The sequence below is a fragment of the Camelina sativa genome, chromosome 7, assembly GCF_000633955.1.
Source record: "Camelina sativa cultivar DH55 chromosome 7, Cs, whole genome shotgun sequence".
NCBI classification, from domain to species: domain Eukaryota; kingdom Viridiplantae; phylum Streptophyta; class Magnoliopsida; order Brassicales; family Brassicaceae; genus Camelina; species Camelina sativa.
In genome coordinates this window covers 20,877,582-20,893,536 of record NC_025691.1, presented here as the reverse complement: position 1 = coordinate 20,893,536, position 15,955 = coordinate 20,877,582, and the positions used below count along the sequence as shown (strand labels likewise).

General features: G+C 34.9%; 1 protein-coding gene and 1 pseudogene across 1 annotated transcript; both read right to left on the bottom strand.

The window, feature by feature from the left end:
• On the bottom strand, positions 7,585-8,069 carry LOC104701746 (annotated as a pseudogene).
• Positions 8,542-10,704, bottom strand: LOC104701745. Its single transcript, XM_010417485.2, has 7 exons — positions 10,545-10,704; positions 9,836-10,109; positions 9,686-9,741; positions 9,484-9,562; positions 9,257-9,395; positions 9,040-9,153; positions 8,542-8,944 (listed from the first exon to the last, which is right to left on the bottom strand). The coding sequence occupies exons 2-7, from the start codon at positions 9,988-9,990 to the stop codon at positions 8,753-8,755; spliced, it is 735 nt and encodes a 244-aa protein (XP_010415787.1). The 5' UTR covers positions 9,991-10,109; positions 10,545-10,704; the 3' UTR covers positions 8,542-8,752.

The window sequence follows — 15,955 nt, the reverse complement described above, 5'->3', positions numbered from 1 at the left end:
AGAGTCATCACTCTTCTGAACAAGGATGGTAGCGAATTCACTGTAAATGGCCAGAGAGTCAAGAAACCTCCACAAGCATAAAAAGCTGAAAAGTCAAGCTAGGGACTTTAAAAAAGCTCACTTGGGAGGAAGTCCCAAAGTTATCACTGTAAATATTTGTTAGGATCTTTGTGTTTTTGATTTTTGTTTTTAGTTTTCTGGTGTTCAGGAATCTGCAGAATGGAGTATGGGCAAAAAAAAAAGAAGGTGAAATTATAAGTCAAAAGAAGACGCTGCGACGCAACCTAGAGAGTTCAACCACCACCGTGCGTTCTCAACCATCGTCGACTCGAGCAAGGTTCAACCGACAGCGTGGAATCAGACTCGAACCATCCTGAGAGTTTCATCACTCTGCACTCGTTCGAGCCACGCCTTCGCTGTCACGCTCGAGCCAATCTCACTCCGCACATGCTCCAACTACCACGCTCGAGCCACTCACGCCAACACCCGATCAAGCCTCTCTCTCGAGCCACACACGAAGTCTCCATCGAGCCAACTCGTCAGAGAACACTCTCTCCAGTTACCTCCTCAGCACGTCAATCTTCATATGTGTCATAGGAGTGTCAGCCTTCACCTGCTCCTTCACACCACTCGTCACACGAGTCTAGGGAGAGACAGAGACACGGTTCGCGAGGTTCCAGAGCCTCCTCAAGTCGTCGATCAGTGCGTCGTTCTGCAGCTCGAGATGAGCATGAGGTTGAGGTTGAGCAGCGAGATGAAGCTCAGGGTGATTATCAGAGCATGCCCGGGGTTGAGCAGCAGATCGAACATCAAGGTGATTATCAGCCTACCGAGGTGGTTTTGTTGGTATCGGACCATGGTGAGTCCATAGTCAATGACATGCAGTGTGACGAGCAGCCGAACATGTATCAGAACACGCAAGTGGTTGAGCAGCACATCGACCAACCAGCTGAGGCCACTCCTGCGGATCCGGAACAAGGTGAAGGACAAAGTCAATATAACGCTCCTCCTTAGGCGAGCACCGACTCTTTTTTATACTATTGAGGTACTCCTACCTTCCCTTGTATATACCATTTCATTCCTGCATTGTTTCTGTTGTGTTTCTTAAATCCTCCTGCAATTTTTTCTTACACAGGAGACTGTGTAATTTAAGTTTGGGGAGGGTTTCAGATGATGTATCTAATGTTGTGTCTTGTGATTCTTATTTCAAATTTTTGCATCATATCATGTTTGAGTATGCATCCATATATTTGCATAGAAAAACCATAAAAATTTGAAAAATTTCGAAATTTTCCATTTCCACAAAAAAACAGAGTGTTCATGTAGTTTACACTTGCATATTAGGATTGAGTCTAGTGTTATTTATATAGGATTGTTACATTTAGCATAGGGGTTGATGATGATTGTAACATTGGTAGCATGCTGGATTCAATAGGATAAGATCAAAGCCCTTGTTATTAGTTCTTTAATGCATGTTGATTGAATTTGAAAATGTAAGATTGAAGCATGTTTTGAATTGACGTCATTCCCTATCTATCTGAACCTGATCCTGACTTGCAATTATCTTGTTATGCATTGAAGTTGAACTCATGGATACCATATACATACTTGGAACAGTTCCCCGCACCATTAACCAACCGTTCTTTCAAGCCAATTGTATTCTTGAGTGTCAGGCCTTTTCCGAGTTGAGCTTGTTCGAAAGTGTTAGGTTCTAACCGACAAGAGTAGGATCTTGTGTAGTTCTAGTTCGCGTTATCCGGACTAGTAGGACTAGGTGAGAACTCGATTTTGGGTCTTGGGTATGGATTTGTGCAGAAAAGTGAAGAGTAAAAAGAAAGTAAAGGGTAGAAATTCTTTAGGAGGGGATGCGTTTTTAAGGTTTACAAGTCTAGTAAAGGATTTGGATTGAGCAAAATAATGAGTTATTGGTTCTGGGCATAAAATGAAAAGATTAGACAAAGAAAAGAATGTAAAATGTTTAAGATGTCTAGAGTCCTTAGAAGAAAAGAAAAAGAACCTTACTGATAATAAAGATTTCCCAATCCGCTAGAATGATAAGAAGTGGACTCCTCGTAAGACCAAGTGTAAAGAATGAAAGAATGGGTTTGAGATGAAGTTTCTGATGAAGGGTAGAGATAGGACCAACTTCGGTTTGGAATGTTCTTTGGGTATCAGTTGGTTTCAACCTTTAGCCTTCTCCTAAGCTCAACTCCCTTTCGTGAGAGAACCTTGTTCTGTATTGATAAAACCTTTTGAGAGGGAGACCATCTTTGCCTCTGACCTTTTACCCTAGCCAAATGAGTTCAATGACGTTGCTTAGCTTGATTCACGGTTCTTTGTTAATGAATGTTAAAGGGAGTGGTTGATAGGATTGCATGTGTAGATCAGAGAAATAAAGTTCCTTCACAATGCTAGGGAGTGGTTGATAGGATTGCATGTGTAGATCATAGAACTAAAAACAAGGACTTTGACTCTAACTATTTTATTTAGCATGTTTTAGGTTCTGAGACCCCATCTTCACACCTCTCTTCCATACTCTATTCTTGATTGTTTGCTTGAGGGCAAACACATAATAAGTTTGGGGGAGTTGATATGTCTATATTTTGTCTCTCCTTACCATATATTTATCATTCATTTAGTTAAGATATCTCATTGGTTTGCATCATTTTCTAGTCTTTTCTTTGCATTTTGCATGTCTATGTAGTTCTTGCATCATCCTTGCATACATTGTGCATTTTGGAGTATTTCAGGTGTTTAGGAGACTTTGGAAGCCATTCTCGTCCGAGCCACTCTCCCCCGCGACGTACTCCAGCTTGTCTGATCGATACATGCTCCCCCGCCACGCACTCCAGCTTGTCTGATCGAGCCATGCTCCCCCGCCACACACTCCAGCTTTTCTGATCGAGCCATGCTCTCCCGCCATGCACTCCATCTTGTCTGATCGAGCCATTCTCCCCCGCCACGCTCCCCAGCGCGTCCATCCGAGCCATGATGACATTGCATTCCATTCGACGCGCACGGACTCGATCAGACATGTCGGGAAGAAAGACGTTTGGTTTCACATGCTTCAGGAGATTACCGAACCGACGCTTTACCTTGTCGTTTTCAGTTTTAGGGTTTTCCATGTTGGACTACTATATATACATTTTGTTAAGTCTTTGCTGAGACATCCTATCTTTTATCTCGTTTTCGTTTTGTTCTTTTCCTAGAGGTTTTACCTAGCCACCATATACGTTCTAAGACTTGTAATCCGACACCTTGGAGTTTATTTAGTATTTTCATTTAATTTCTTGTACAAACTTGTTCTTCTCATTTCTATTTATCTACTATGCTTTGTTCAATGTTTTCTGGATTTGTATTGTTGATGATGATTTTCGGATCTGAGTAGTGTAGTAGTTCTTGAGGATGGGATAGATTAGGTGGAGGATCTTAGGATGTAAAGTGTATAAGCTTTGATTGTATGATTCCCTTCTAGACTAGAGTTAGAATTGTTAGTTTCTCTCTGATCAATTGGAACTAGGTTCGAGACATTTCCACACCCAAAAGGTGTTTGATGAAATGTCTGACCAACTAGTGCCAGAGACTTACGTTCCTAGCCTAAGAGATTAGTTGTCTAGGATGTTTGTTGACGTGAATGAACTTGTTTGTCATGCCATGCTTGATCATGTTTCTCTAGCGAGAGCTAGGTTTGGAAGTGGTTGAGTTTGAGTAGCTTCTGTCAAGAGATTGGATTACCTAAGAAGAGATGTTCATTGTTTAGGGATTGTTTGCTTGTGACATGTTAAACACTCTATAGACTAGGATACTCCACCGACATCAATTACTCCTATCCTTAGGACCTCTTTCTTTCTGATTTTTATTACATTTTTGAGACTGTTTCGTTTCTTGCTTTTTAGTTCATGCTTAGACTCGTTTTTGTTTTCATTCATTTTCGCTTCTTGTCATACATTCTCGCTTCTAGTTCTAGAACACATTTCCGTTTTGCATTCTGATCATTCTAGGAATGTTAGATAAAAATACTCTTTTGAATTGGCTTAACTTGTGAAATCTTGATTGCATCCTGATTGCTAGCAACATCCCATTTGGATTGACACCTTAAGTACTACAACGCATAATGTTAATTGAACTTGCTAGGATACACAAAAATCTTAGTATCAAGTTGTTTTGGTACAATTGGATAATTCTGAAGAGTAAATAGGTCGTTGATCCTTAACGTGATTATGATATATGTCATGTTTCGGATTGTATATAAAGTTTCTATTTTGTATATCTGAATTATCTAAGACTTTATATATACCATCCTGATTATAATTTTCAAATTTTTATTTTTATTATATTATATTAACTTTCTTTCAGTTTCTCAACTTTTATTGGGTTAGTCATAAAATAATTGTATTCGAGTAGATAACTTTCACGAGTTGTTCATCTAAAATATTTTTGGAGTAAAAAAAACTTCATGGTTAAAGAAATTATGTCACGTAACAATTTTAGTAATTATAAGAGCTATAATTATGCCAAATGAAAGTAAAACAACATAAAATTTGTTTGATTTGTTTAAAAGACATTTTATAGGTGATGATAAAGAGCATACTTTAACAATAAAATAATTTTGGGTGTAAGAACATTTTTAATGGTAAAATATAGAGTAAATTGTACGTGGTTACTTATTAGATGTTGCTTTGATGAATTTTTTGCATGTAAAATATTTTGTGAATAAGTTGTGAAACTTTTTTGAAATTTGAACAATAATAAAATTTTAATGATGAGTATTTGGCAAAAGTTTTAATGGGACATAATTTGGCTTTAGATTATTGTAATAATTGTTATAATATATAAAAAAATATAAATATAAATAAATGTATGAAGGTAGATACAAATATTCTCTAAGTTAAATTATTTACATATTTATTTTAGGAAATAAATTTTTTTTATATATTTTCAAAAAATTGTTGAAGGTTTAGGATTTATTTTCTTCAACAATCTTTAAACTCTCACATCGTGCGGGCCTTTATCTAGTCTTATTATATAAAGTTGGATTTTAAAAGTTAGTCATTAACAAGATTTTGACATGTGTACAATTATCAATCTCAGATTTTGACATGTGTAAAATTTAATATTTAATATAAGGAATTTGATTACAGCAAAAATAAAATATTTTGTTTTAAAATATTAATAATGTAAAAAGATAATTATCAAAACTTGCAGAATTTTTTAAAAAATACATTTTTTAAAATAAGATATAAGGAGATTATATATATATATTTCATAAAATTCAAAATTATAATATTATTTACTTATTTTTAATTTTAAGTTATTAATTCTACAAAAAAATATAGAAAAAATTATTATGGAAAATATACAGTTAACTATTAATTCTAAATTGTGTAAATACTCACTTCTATATAAACATAGATCGTCTCATATTTAAATATTTTATTCAAACAAAATATTGCTTACAACTTTGTTTAATTGGGAAATTATTTTTAATGGTAAGGTAAATTTTTCTTATTTTTTTAAACCAAATTTTCTCCTACTTTATTCTTTTTCAGTTGGGAATAGGTAAGAATAATATGTTGACCCAACAAAAAATATTATTATATGCGTCTTCTTTTCCTAATACTGTATCTTAAAATTATTGTAGTAATTTTAGATTATTTTATTTAATATATATTTTCATCTATGAATTATTTGTGATTCATATATTACCTTGCTTATAATTTTCTGTTGTTTCTTTAATTATGCCAAATTATTTTTTTTCTAATTTCTCAACCTTGATTGATTGGTCATAAACCTAATGGATGGATAAAATAGGCTAATCAAACACAAGATTACAACAAACATAGATAGATAGATTGGAAAAACATAAATCGTTGTTGATAGATCCATAGGACCTCAAAGACTCTGACACCCTGGTTTGTGCAAAGGTTTAAAAGAATTGATTCCGCCACATATGTCACACAAATGTACTTTTTTGTTTTTTTTTGTGAAGTGACCTCAGTGCAGTGGCCAATGATAAGTCCTTAATGCACATGGCACCATCACACCATAGATCGAGTCCTGCTCCCTACGAATGTAGGGATTTGGCTAATGGGCTGGCCTGTTATGGCCCAATGGTTAACAAAAAAAACGGAAAAGATCATTTGTTGATTTGTAGGGTAGACGTAACAAACTGGCCATCGAATATGGATGGATCCATATGCCTGGAATAGATGTAGAGCCCACTTAGAAAGGTGGGCACATAGAATGAGAGTGAACATCGGCTCACTAAGCAAGGTGGCGGTTTAGGCGTTACAAAGACAGAAGCTACATCATGGTGTGTCAAAGACACTTCCACGAATACATTGGGAAATTTAACATTAGTTACTATCAAAAGATATTGTGACCTTAGAAAAAGGTTTTTACTTTCATAGGTTGTCGGAGCAATCCATTTTGAGATAGCAAAAAGATGTGAACATGTTTTCTCCACATAGGAGGAGGGCAGAGCCGAGGTTCTCTCTATGGTGGAGAAGGTTGGATACAAGGTTATCTCCCCAAGAGAGGAAGGTGGAGGAGGTTGGACGCAAGGTTATCTCCCCAAGGGAGGAAGGTGGAGCCAATGTTCTCTCCATGGTGGAGGAGGTTGGATCCAAGGTTCTCTCAATAAGGGATGAGGGCGGAGCCGAGATTTTCTCCATGGTGGTCATACATTATTGTGGTGATACATCATTGATTAGTATATTATGTAATATATTTTTTATTCAAAATGTTTTTTGAGCCACAATTTTTGTAATAAAAAAATTATGCATAAGTAAAAGTAAAATAGTTGGCTTAATGTGTTCATATTGACATTTTTTAGGTGGTGATAAAGAATATATTTGTAACATAGAGTATATTTAAGTGTTAAAAATAAATTTTTAATAGTAACATACATAAAATATTTAATAAATGAATATAAATCAGTGCATTATAAAAAAAATTATAAATAACATACAACTAATTTTAGTATATTTTGTTAAATTTAATTTAAGTTATAAAATTTAAAACCCGTACATCGGGCGGGTATTTATCTAGTTATCATATAAACCTTGGTTTTCAAAGTTAGTAACTCATGTGATCGTGACAGTGTCAATTTTAACAATTAAATATTTTGTCATGTGTTATACAAAAACTTTATTTTAACATATTTTTAAATGATAAGAAATTAAAAAAAAATTAAAATTAAGAAATATTAAAGATAATTCATATATATATATATATATATATATATAAATAATTTGCCAGCTACTTGAAGTAGACGCCAACACATAGCCACACATACAAACAATATAAATGTCTTGTTAACTACATGAACTATTGTCATCACATAAAGACATTAATTTTATTTTATTTTATTTTATTTTTTAAACCCACACTCCATTTTGCAATACAATTTCTTTGTATATATTACAATAGTTCACGTATCTGGTGTTAATACGCGGGCATAATTATGAAACGATATAGGGTTTATATATTTCTTATATCTGTGTTAATACGCGGGCATAATCTAGTAATATATAAACCCTATATCGTTTCTTCGTGACGTTGTTTTGGAGTAGTGTAGGGATGCTAGTCTTCCATAATTACAGCACGGCAGAGAGGGCAATGGTTAGTCCTACATAACCACTCATGCATACAATAATCATGAAACACATGCGAACAATTTGGCATATTTTCTAAGTCTTGTGACTCCTCGAAACAAATATCGCATGTTTCCATGTCGGGTTCCTCGAATATCTCTGGCCTTAACGTGATGTCAAAGGAGATGTATAATGGCCCTGGAACTCGTTTGGCTTCGGAAGCAATCTCGAAGGAGAGATTACTGCATAAGTTGCGATCTGGGAGGGTTGGATAGAGGAGAAGATTCATGTAGTCTTCATCAAAGCTAACGACGTTGGTCAAAAGGAGGTGAGGAGTTGGGAACGGACGAGGAGGAGTAGTGTCTGACCCTAAAGTGATCACGTTTCTACGCGTTACTCTGATCTCTACCGTGTTCGATGTAGATTTGCGGATAACCTTGCATCAATACACACGAGTTCTTCAATCTCACTCATTATTTGAAATTAGTGGAGAATACAAAGACAAACAAAAAAAAACTCTGGATTCAGATTCAGTGTCTCGTCTATATATATATATATTAGGGTATGCAAACGAAAACGTGTTTAGAGAAACCTAAACAAAAAAGGAATTGAAGTTTAATATTTCTTTTTTCCTTAACATAATAATAAACTTTTCATGCGCATTTTTGTTTTTCTTTTTGCTTAATTTCAAATTTCCTTTCTTTTTTGGAAAATAATAGTTTCCTGTTTATTTAAAGCTGTTGAGAAAATATGAACCCAAATTATTTATGCTACCACTCGATTTAACTCGTTAACTAATATATTAACTAAATAAATAATTTGGAGATTGAGTTAATGAGTTTGAGAGAGTGTTCATCATTTGATTTCTAATGTTGCTCAGGTCTTTTTTGAGCTGTATCCTCATCTGTGATCTGAAGTGCCAGGATTGAAGCTCGAGAGAGGGAAAAAAAAAAAAAAAAAACTGTTTTGTCCTAATATTACAACAGGTGACTTGTTTCGGTTCGTTACAACTGATTAAAGATAGAGATGACTACAATAATTACTAGTTATGTCGGCTGATTTAAGAGCTCAGTGAAACCACATATTTAGAGTGGCGTCTCTGAACCAAGAATGTGGCAGTTCCACAATCACTCAATAATATATTTGCTACATGTGGACTACTGAAGAAGCTTGTTGCAAGTTCCAACGCCAATGGCTGCAGCGAGATGCCAACCAGCGTGAATGAATGGTGTGTCAGGGAAAAGATCATCAGCTATGAACAATGCTCCGCCCAACAACGAGGACATCTTGTGTACATCATAAGCCATTTTCAAATCTGGATCCTCTAAGGCTCGTTTCGCAAATGCTACCTGAGTCAAACAAAAGTTGAGAGAGATTTGGTTATAATTTGCATCAACTGAGATTTTTAGTTACATGGAGTGAAAAAGTTGAGATTTCTTAGCACCTCCATCATTCCAGTGTGAACAGCTGATACCACGAGAGGCTGGAACGGTAAAGCCAAAGCTGATGCAGCCATCAAGAACTTTGGATTCTCTTCTCTAAGAGCCCTCGTTAGACACTGTCAAATATACAACAAATAGTAAGTAGAATAGAACATCCCCAAGATTTGAGGTACCATTACTAGTACCAATATTGGTATAGGCAAAAATTTAAAGACTTACTACTGTGGCTGTAGCTATCATTGTGTAATCAGCCCATCTAAGGTACTTCCTCAACTTCCCTCTTGAAGAATGATACAAACTCGATGCGATTCCAACTCCGATTAAGGAGTTTGCATACACTTTCATGTTCAGGTTTTTCCTATACAGTCACATATACCTTGCATATTCAGTTATCGTTTCAAAGAACATAAAACTGTATACAGATAGACACAAGAAAGGATGATTACCTCGGTGTCTGCATACCGAGGAAAATGAAAGGGATCGATGTGATCACATTAGCAGCTGTTTCTAAGATACTCCGATCACCTGTCAACAAAGTCGGATATCATAATGAATAACCAAAGGATCAAGATACAACACACAGAGATGCAAAGAGATAAAAGACGAAAACAAGATGTAAGGAATTGAGTAACGTTTCTCAGAATTTACCGTGGATGCAACAATGTATGGGTCTTAAGCACGGAGGTCTTTGTTGCCAGACACGTCTACAGAAAGATAAAAGAAGAACACTGAATCAAACACCTTTTAATTTCCAGATACAATGATCAAAAAGCTATATAAAAGAACCATTGAACTTACTCAATGAATAGTCTCTGCTTAGTTCGTGCATCAGCGGACTCAAAGCCAGAGACTTGACCAATACTCTCAAATCCAAAAGGAGAATGAGACACAACACGAACCCCATGGATACCCTCAAGGGCTTTGCTCGTCTTCGATACGCTTTGAGGGCTCATAAGGGAGTGATTCAATATATCAAAGACCCACCAGACCAAAAAAATCTTCTTTTGCTAGCCAGCAATAATTTACTTGCTGGTCTAGCCTGGCTTTGGTTCTGTTTTCTTCAGCTGCTACTCTAACCACCAGAACATAAATCATAAGGGACATTGAGAAATAAACATTAATCAATTCAACCAATAAATCTAAAAAATCTAAGTTTTTTTTTTTTTTTGGTTGCCAGATTGAAAAATTAGTTAGGTACAAGTCGTTTGAAGATTCTGTTAACCTAAACTTAGATTTTGCTTCACTGTGAAAAAAAACAACCCAGAAATTGTTCAGTTTCAAAATCAAATTCATAGGGTTTAACACTAACTGTGAATCCAATTCATCCAAAATTGATCTCGCAAGCATGCAGGTGCAGCTATAGATTCTCAAATTCAATCTTATAATCGTTACGTTTTAAAACGAATTAAGCTAACCCGGAGAATCAAAAGACTCGATTTGAAATCGTAAATACAGACAGTGAGATAAGCACTATGAATATACGAGATTTTAGTAGAGAACTACTAACCTTGTGATGTTGTGATGGTAACTACACAAAGAGATCGGAGTTGAACCTTAAGCGATGAAGATAAAGAAAAAATATAATAATGGAAGTAACAAAGATATTAAAGAGTTTTGGAAAAGGAGAAGAAGAAAAGGAAACACAGCGACAGAGACAGAGATGATGATGAGTCACTCACGAATCTTCTGGTTTAATCCGGTTCTGTTTCTTCTCTACTTATATGGGCTGAATATGGTTTGAGCCCAATGTTGCTACCCTACGGGCTTAATTACTCTTGTCTTTTTGTCACTAATTCGGTCTAATTTAATGACAATTATGTTTAAAGATTTTTTGAAATGACAGAGAACTTTGGTAACTCTAAATAATATTGGTGGTGGTGCGGTATCCTTTTGATATAGGTCACTTATCTTTCAGAGTTAAAAGTCTAAATGGTTACACTTCAACTATACTAGCATAAGTCTTCATCTACATTTATGTTCGGGTGTGTGTATCGTATATGTCTTCGTCATTTCATTGTGCTATGTCTTGATCTACATTAATGTTCCCTTCATATACATAAAACAAAACAAAAAAATAATTGAATTTACCATGAATGTTGATAACTTATTAAGTACCTATAAAATAGGCCCCAACAAATAAGTTAGAGCATCATTAGCGGGAGAATGGTTCACTGTTGCTCAAAAAAAAAATAATAATATTTTAATATTAACTAATAAGAAATCGACATGTGTAAAAAAAATTGAAAAAAGGCTTGTTTTCCTAGTACTTTGAGCAACTTTCTCTTACATTTCTCTCCTTTTTATATTTTTTTATTAATTTTTAATAAGAGAATTTGGAGGGGAAAGAACCACTAGTAATGAGGTCTTAGACAATCAAATTTAATTAAAAAGAAATATTTACTCAATAAAATGTGAGAATCAAATTAAAAAACAAAAAAGATACAAGTAGACATAAAACAATTAGTACATGAGATAAAAACAGATACATTACAACTTACAAGTTAACAAATTTTGGTTATAAAAGCAAATTATTGCTAAGTCATTAATGATCAAACACCATTTATTAACATTAACTAGTTTCTACTTTCTATGTACGAAAAAGCTAAATGCTATCCTATGCCCAAATAAGAAAATAACTAGTGAGTGCTGAAAATTAATAAAGAACACACATTCTTATGAAATGAATCTAACCTTAGGTCAAACAAATTGTTGCATTAATGATATATTTTCTACCGATACTTATAGCTAGAGAATCTTTGGGAGTGCTAAAAAAGGTGCATCATAATTAAGACCGTTATATGTCGTGGTAATACATTAGTCCCTGTTTAATACTAGCAAGAAGTAGTGCACAGATATTTAAATCTAGTTACACTATTCCCTAGGAGTTACTATCGTGGTTGAGTCTTCCTTGGTTGACAAAACAAACCTGGTGTTCCAAAATCTAGTTTCCGCTATGTTTTCATCTTTATTTTTTCGGCCGATATTGTCTAGCCATATTCTTGAGACAGTTGTTGAATTAGTTCTCTAACAATACAAGCCCGAAACTTGGCTATCGCGCATCGTATACAAACCGTCACTATAATTCCTTTTTAATCAAAACACACGCCGTAACAATATATAATAGACTTTGGCATTATGTTTTACCTGTAACGGATTTGCAAAAAAAAAAATATCTTACCAACCGACCTCGTTCAAGCTTGTAGGCATTAAACGAGATATTAGACATTAATTGACATGACCGCGTATATTTAAGAAGATGTGGAAAAGTGAGGATTATATAAAAAGAGGTAACAGGTAAAGAAGAGAGGCAGATGGGAGCAATAAAGAAGATGGACAGTGTCACAGACTCACAGCCCTGGCCTGACCATTTCTCTCTTCTCCATACGTGTCCTTTATAACCAATAATAATATGATATCATCAATCAAGCTCCGGTCACTCTATCCCGTTATATCATTCTTTCACTAGTTTAAAATGTTAAGCCTGTATAAATGCTAGATAAAACGAATGGTGACGACAAATTCTTATATAAGTTTAATATATTTAGTGTATAAAATATGGATGATATGAATAGAGTCATACTTAAATTACGTGCAAACTTTTTTTTCAGTTCACTTTCCACATCCCAAAAGATTTATATTTTCTCTTTCTATCAAAACTTAATTATAAATTAATTTATAAATAAAATTATAATTTTTAATATGTGTAAAAATATTAAAACATCAATCTATTAGATATACAAAAAGTTTTTATAATGGTTAAATTTTAGTATGTCCACAGCCGTGCTTACCCTTGGACAAAAAGGGCAAATACCCTAGGCCACCAAAAAAAAACACTAAAATTTTAGGCCACATTTTATATAAAAAGTAAGAAGCTTATATTTAGTTAACATAATATAATGTGTTTTTAATAATGGAAACTTTTTATTAGAAATAGTATATATTAAAATGTAGTTTAAGTTGTATTGAGATTTTCAATAAATTCCTTACTTCTTTTTGGTAAATCAGCGGGGAGAAATCTCTCCGAGAGTATTATTCAAATTCAAAAAACAAGTTTCAATCGTTTACAATATGAACATTACGAGGACACGCAGGTCCCAAAGCATCATTATGCAAAAGAAACGCAACAGCACTCGGAATCGTACAAAAAGAATGAAAGCCTAAACGCAAAGTAAAAACATAGTTCGCTAATCCATCGGCAAGACAATTAACTTCCCTATACACATGTTTCACACGGACTACCCAGTCCCTTGATAACAAGCCATGGCACAACCGCACTAGGAAGGACAGCGGATGAGTCTCCCCGATCCCTGTCATTAGAAAAACCACCACCATTTCTGAGTCAACCTCCAATTCAACTCTCATGGTCCTTCGTCCCCAAGCCATAAGAAACCCGTAGTAGACGCCCCATAACTCTGCCAAGGGAGCTGAACACTGTCCAATGTGTAAAGCAAAACCGTCACACCACTCCCCATATGCATCCCTTAGTACTCCACCTGCAGCTGCAACACCCGGATTCCCACGAGAGGCACCATCAGTGTTGAGTTTAAACCACCGCTCTGGCGGAGCTACCAATTTGACTAGAATCTCCCTTCGCTCCCGACGAGCTCCCACACTCACCCGACGAGCTGCAACAACCTCTTTTGCAGTCTCCTTAATGAACTTCACTCGATCCCGCCATACTCTGTTTTCCCCAAACACATTTCCACAACGCCACTTCCAAACCCACCATATAGCTAGAGCAAACAAAACATTCCAATACAACATAAGTAAAAAAAAGTATTTAAACAAAAATAACTAAACGTAATACATGTGGATAATTACTATAGAACATTGTGAGTTAAGAAAATGATTTTTATTTTTATTTTCATATTATTGGTTTTGTTATTAACATTTTATTTTTATTTAATATTAAAATAATTTACTAATAAATATACAAAAAACAAAAGTCAAAAAAAAAAATATTGCCCTAGGCCTCCATAAGTGTGTGCACGGCACTGAGTATGTCTCTTTTTTTTGTTTGTTAAAAGTTATAACACAGAGGTAAAGTACCTTTTTACTCTTAGTTAACTAATACCTCTGTTTTAAAACGCGGCCGCCGCGGCTGCTTAGGCACCGATTAATCGGTCAGCGGCAGAGCTCCACCGCGAGTTTACTCAAATCGGAGTAAAAATCGGGAAAAAAAAAAATTTTGTCTGTTTTGATCAAGAAAAGTATGTTGTAACTTGGATCTACCAGTTAGTTATCGAAACCGGTTGTATTGGATGTGAATTCAGTAGAAAACAAGTTAAAAAAAATGTCTGGCTGCCACAAAAATCGGGATGCACGTACTCAAGTCGCGTGTGGAGAAGATGAGTTAGAAATGACCATTTTGCCTCTCACTTAGAAAATTGAAAAAAAACTCAGAATCAGACTTTCAGGCTTCGAACTCGGATTAATTAAACCGTAAGCTCCTTCACAAACCACTAGACTACATTCAGTTATTGGAAATATATTACAGTTTAAACATATTATAGATATATGTATATAAAACCCCTAAAACTAGTCCCCGATTAATCCCTAATTTAAATCCGATTTTCCGATTAATCGCTAAGTCTTCCCCCACCACCCGACTAACGCATAAAGATTTTTAAAACAAGGACTAATACCAGTGGCGGAGGGAGAGAAGGATCATGTGTGTTATATGACACCCATGAATTTTTTTTTTTCATATTAGCTTTTGTTAAAATAAATAATTTACCCTTGTTGAAAAAACATATTGTTTTATTGACACCCCTCTCAAATTTTATCGACACCCATCACTCAGTTTTCTGGCTCGGCCACTGACTAATACTAGACATTTTCTTTTCTTGATAAAAACGAATGCGACTGATAATGTTAGTATCCGAAGATGTATTGCATATTCCCACGACACCACTGTTTTGTAAATGGTTGCCATGAAGTTTTTTTGAAATTTGAAATTAACGTGATTAAAACTATTTTGATATAGTATATGTTTGAGATGGGCTCTGTTTTGTACGTTTTACATGTGTCGATTGAGAGTTGTGACTGGTGAGCATTTAATTTATCTTTTTTTTTTTTTTTTTTGTCACAGAGCAGTTGATGTAAATCTCAAACTTTTAGGGTACTCCTTAAAATAATTAAAAAGGTTATTTAAAAAGATGGTAATACTGTAATAGTAATATGAGAGAGAACTATTCCCACTTACTCAATTAGTAGGGGTAGCCGGGTAGGTATATGTTGAGAGCAAAGAGAAAAAGATTGGTTTAATGAGGGTAGATGCTGAAGAAGGAAAGTAAATATGATTCAGAGCTTCTTCTGCACACACTTTCTCAAATTCCAATTACTCTAAAACCATACTATTACCATTACATATCAAATCTTTTAAAAAAGTTACACCATGAGATTATTATTCAAAGCTTCTTCTGTACTAGTCTTCTCAAATTCCAACCACTAAAGCCATACCATCTCATTTCTTAAAACATCACACACTCACACAAACGAAATGAATATTTCAATCATTATATCCATAATCCATACAATCTCACATTTCTTGAACAGGAATTAAACACAACAACATTGTAACCATTGCGACACTTATAACCAATTCAGAATTTGCTATTTAGTAATCTCCTTTAGTTTTTAGGCAAAAGTGGTGTATAATCTTTAAATTCTTAATACTAACATTAAAAGAGTTCAATATAGCCGAACCAAATCCTACCTAAAAGCTAAAATATAATTGTTTCTGTGCTCCACGAAAAAAAAAAACAAAAAAACAAAAAAATAGGATTCCAACTAACAAAAATCTATAACAAACTCGATTTTACATAACAAGCCAGTACCTTCGGATCGCGATCGGCGTTCCACGTTTGCGTCTTTGCGTTGTAGCTCTCGTAGGTGGGTGGGGGGGGGGGGGGAAGA

Bases quoted from the DNA above. Each gene is read 5' to 3' on its own strand.
- LOC104701745 (XM_010417485.2), bottom strand. From the start codon at position 9,990: ATGAGCCCTCAAAGCGTATCGAAGACGAGCAAAGCCCTTGAGGGTATC. The intron at 9,742-9,835 runs GTAAGTTCAATG...ATCTTTCTGTAG, and splicing joins AAGCAGAGACTATTCATTGA to ACGTGTCTGGCAACAAAGAC. The intron at 9,396-9,483 runs GTAATCATCCTT...GTGACTGTATAG, and splicing joins CTCGGTATGCAGACACCGAG to GAAAAACCTGAACATGAAAG.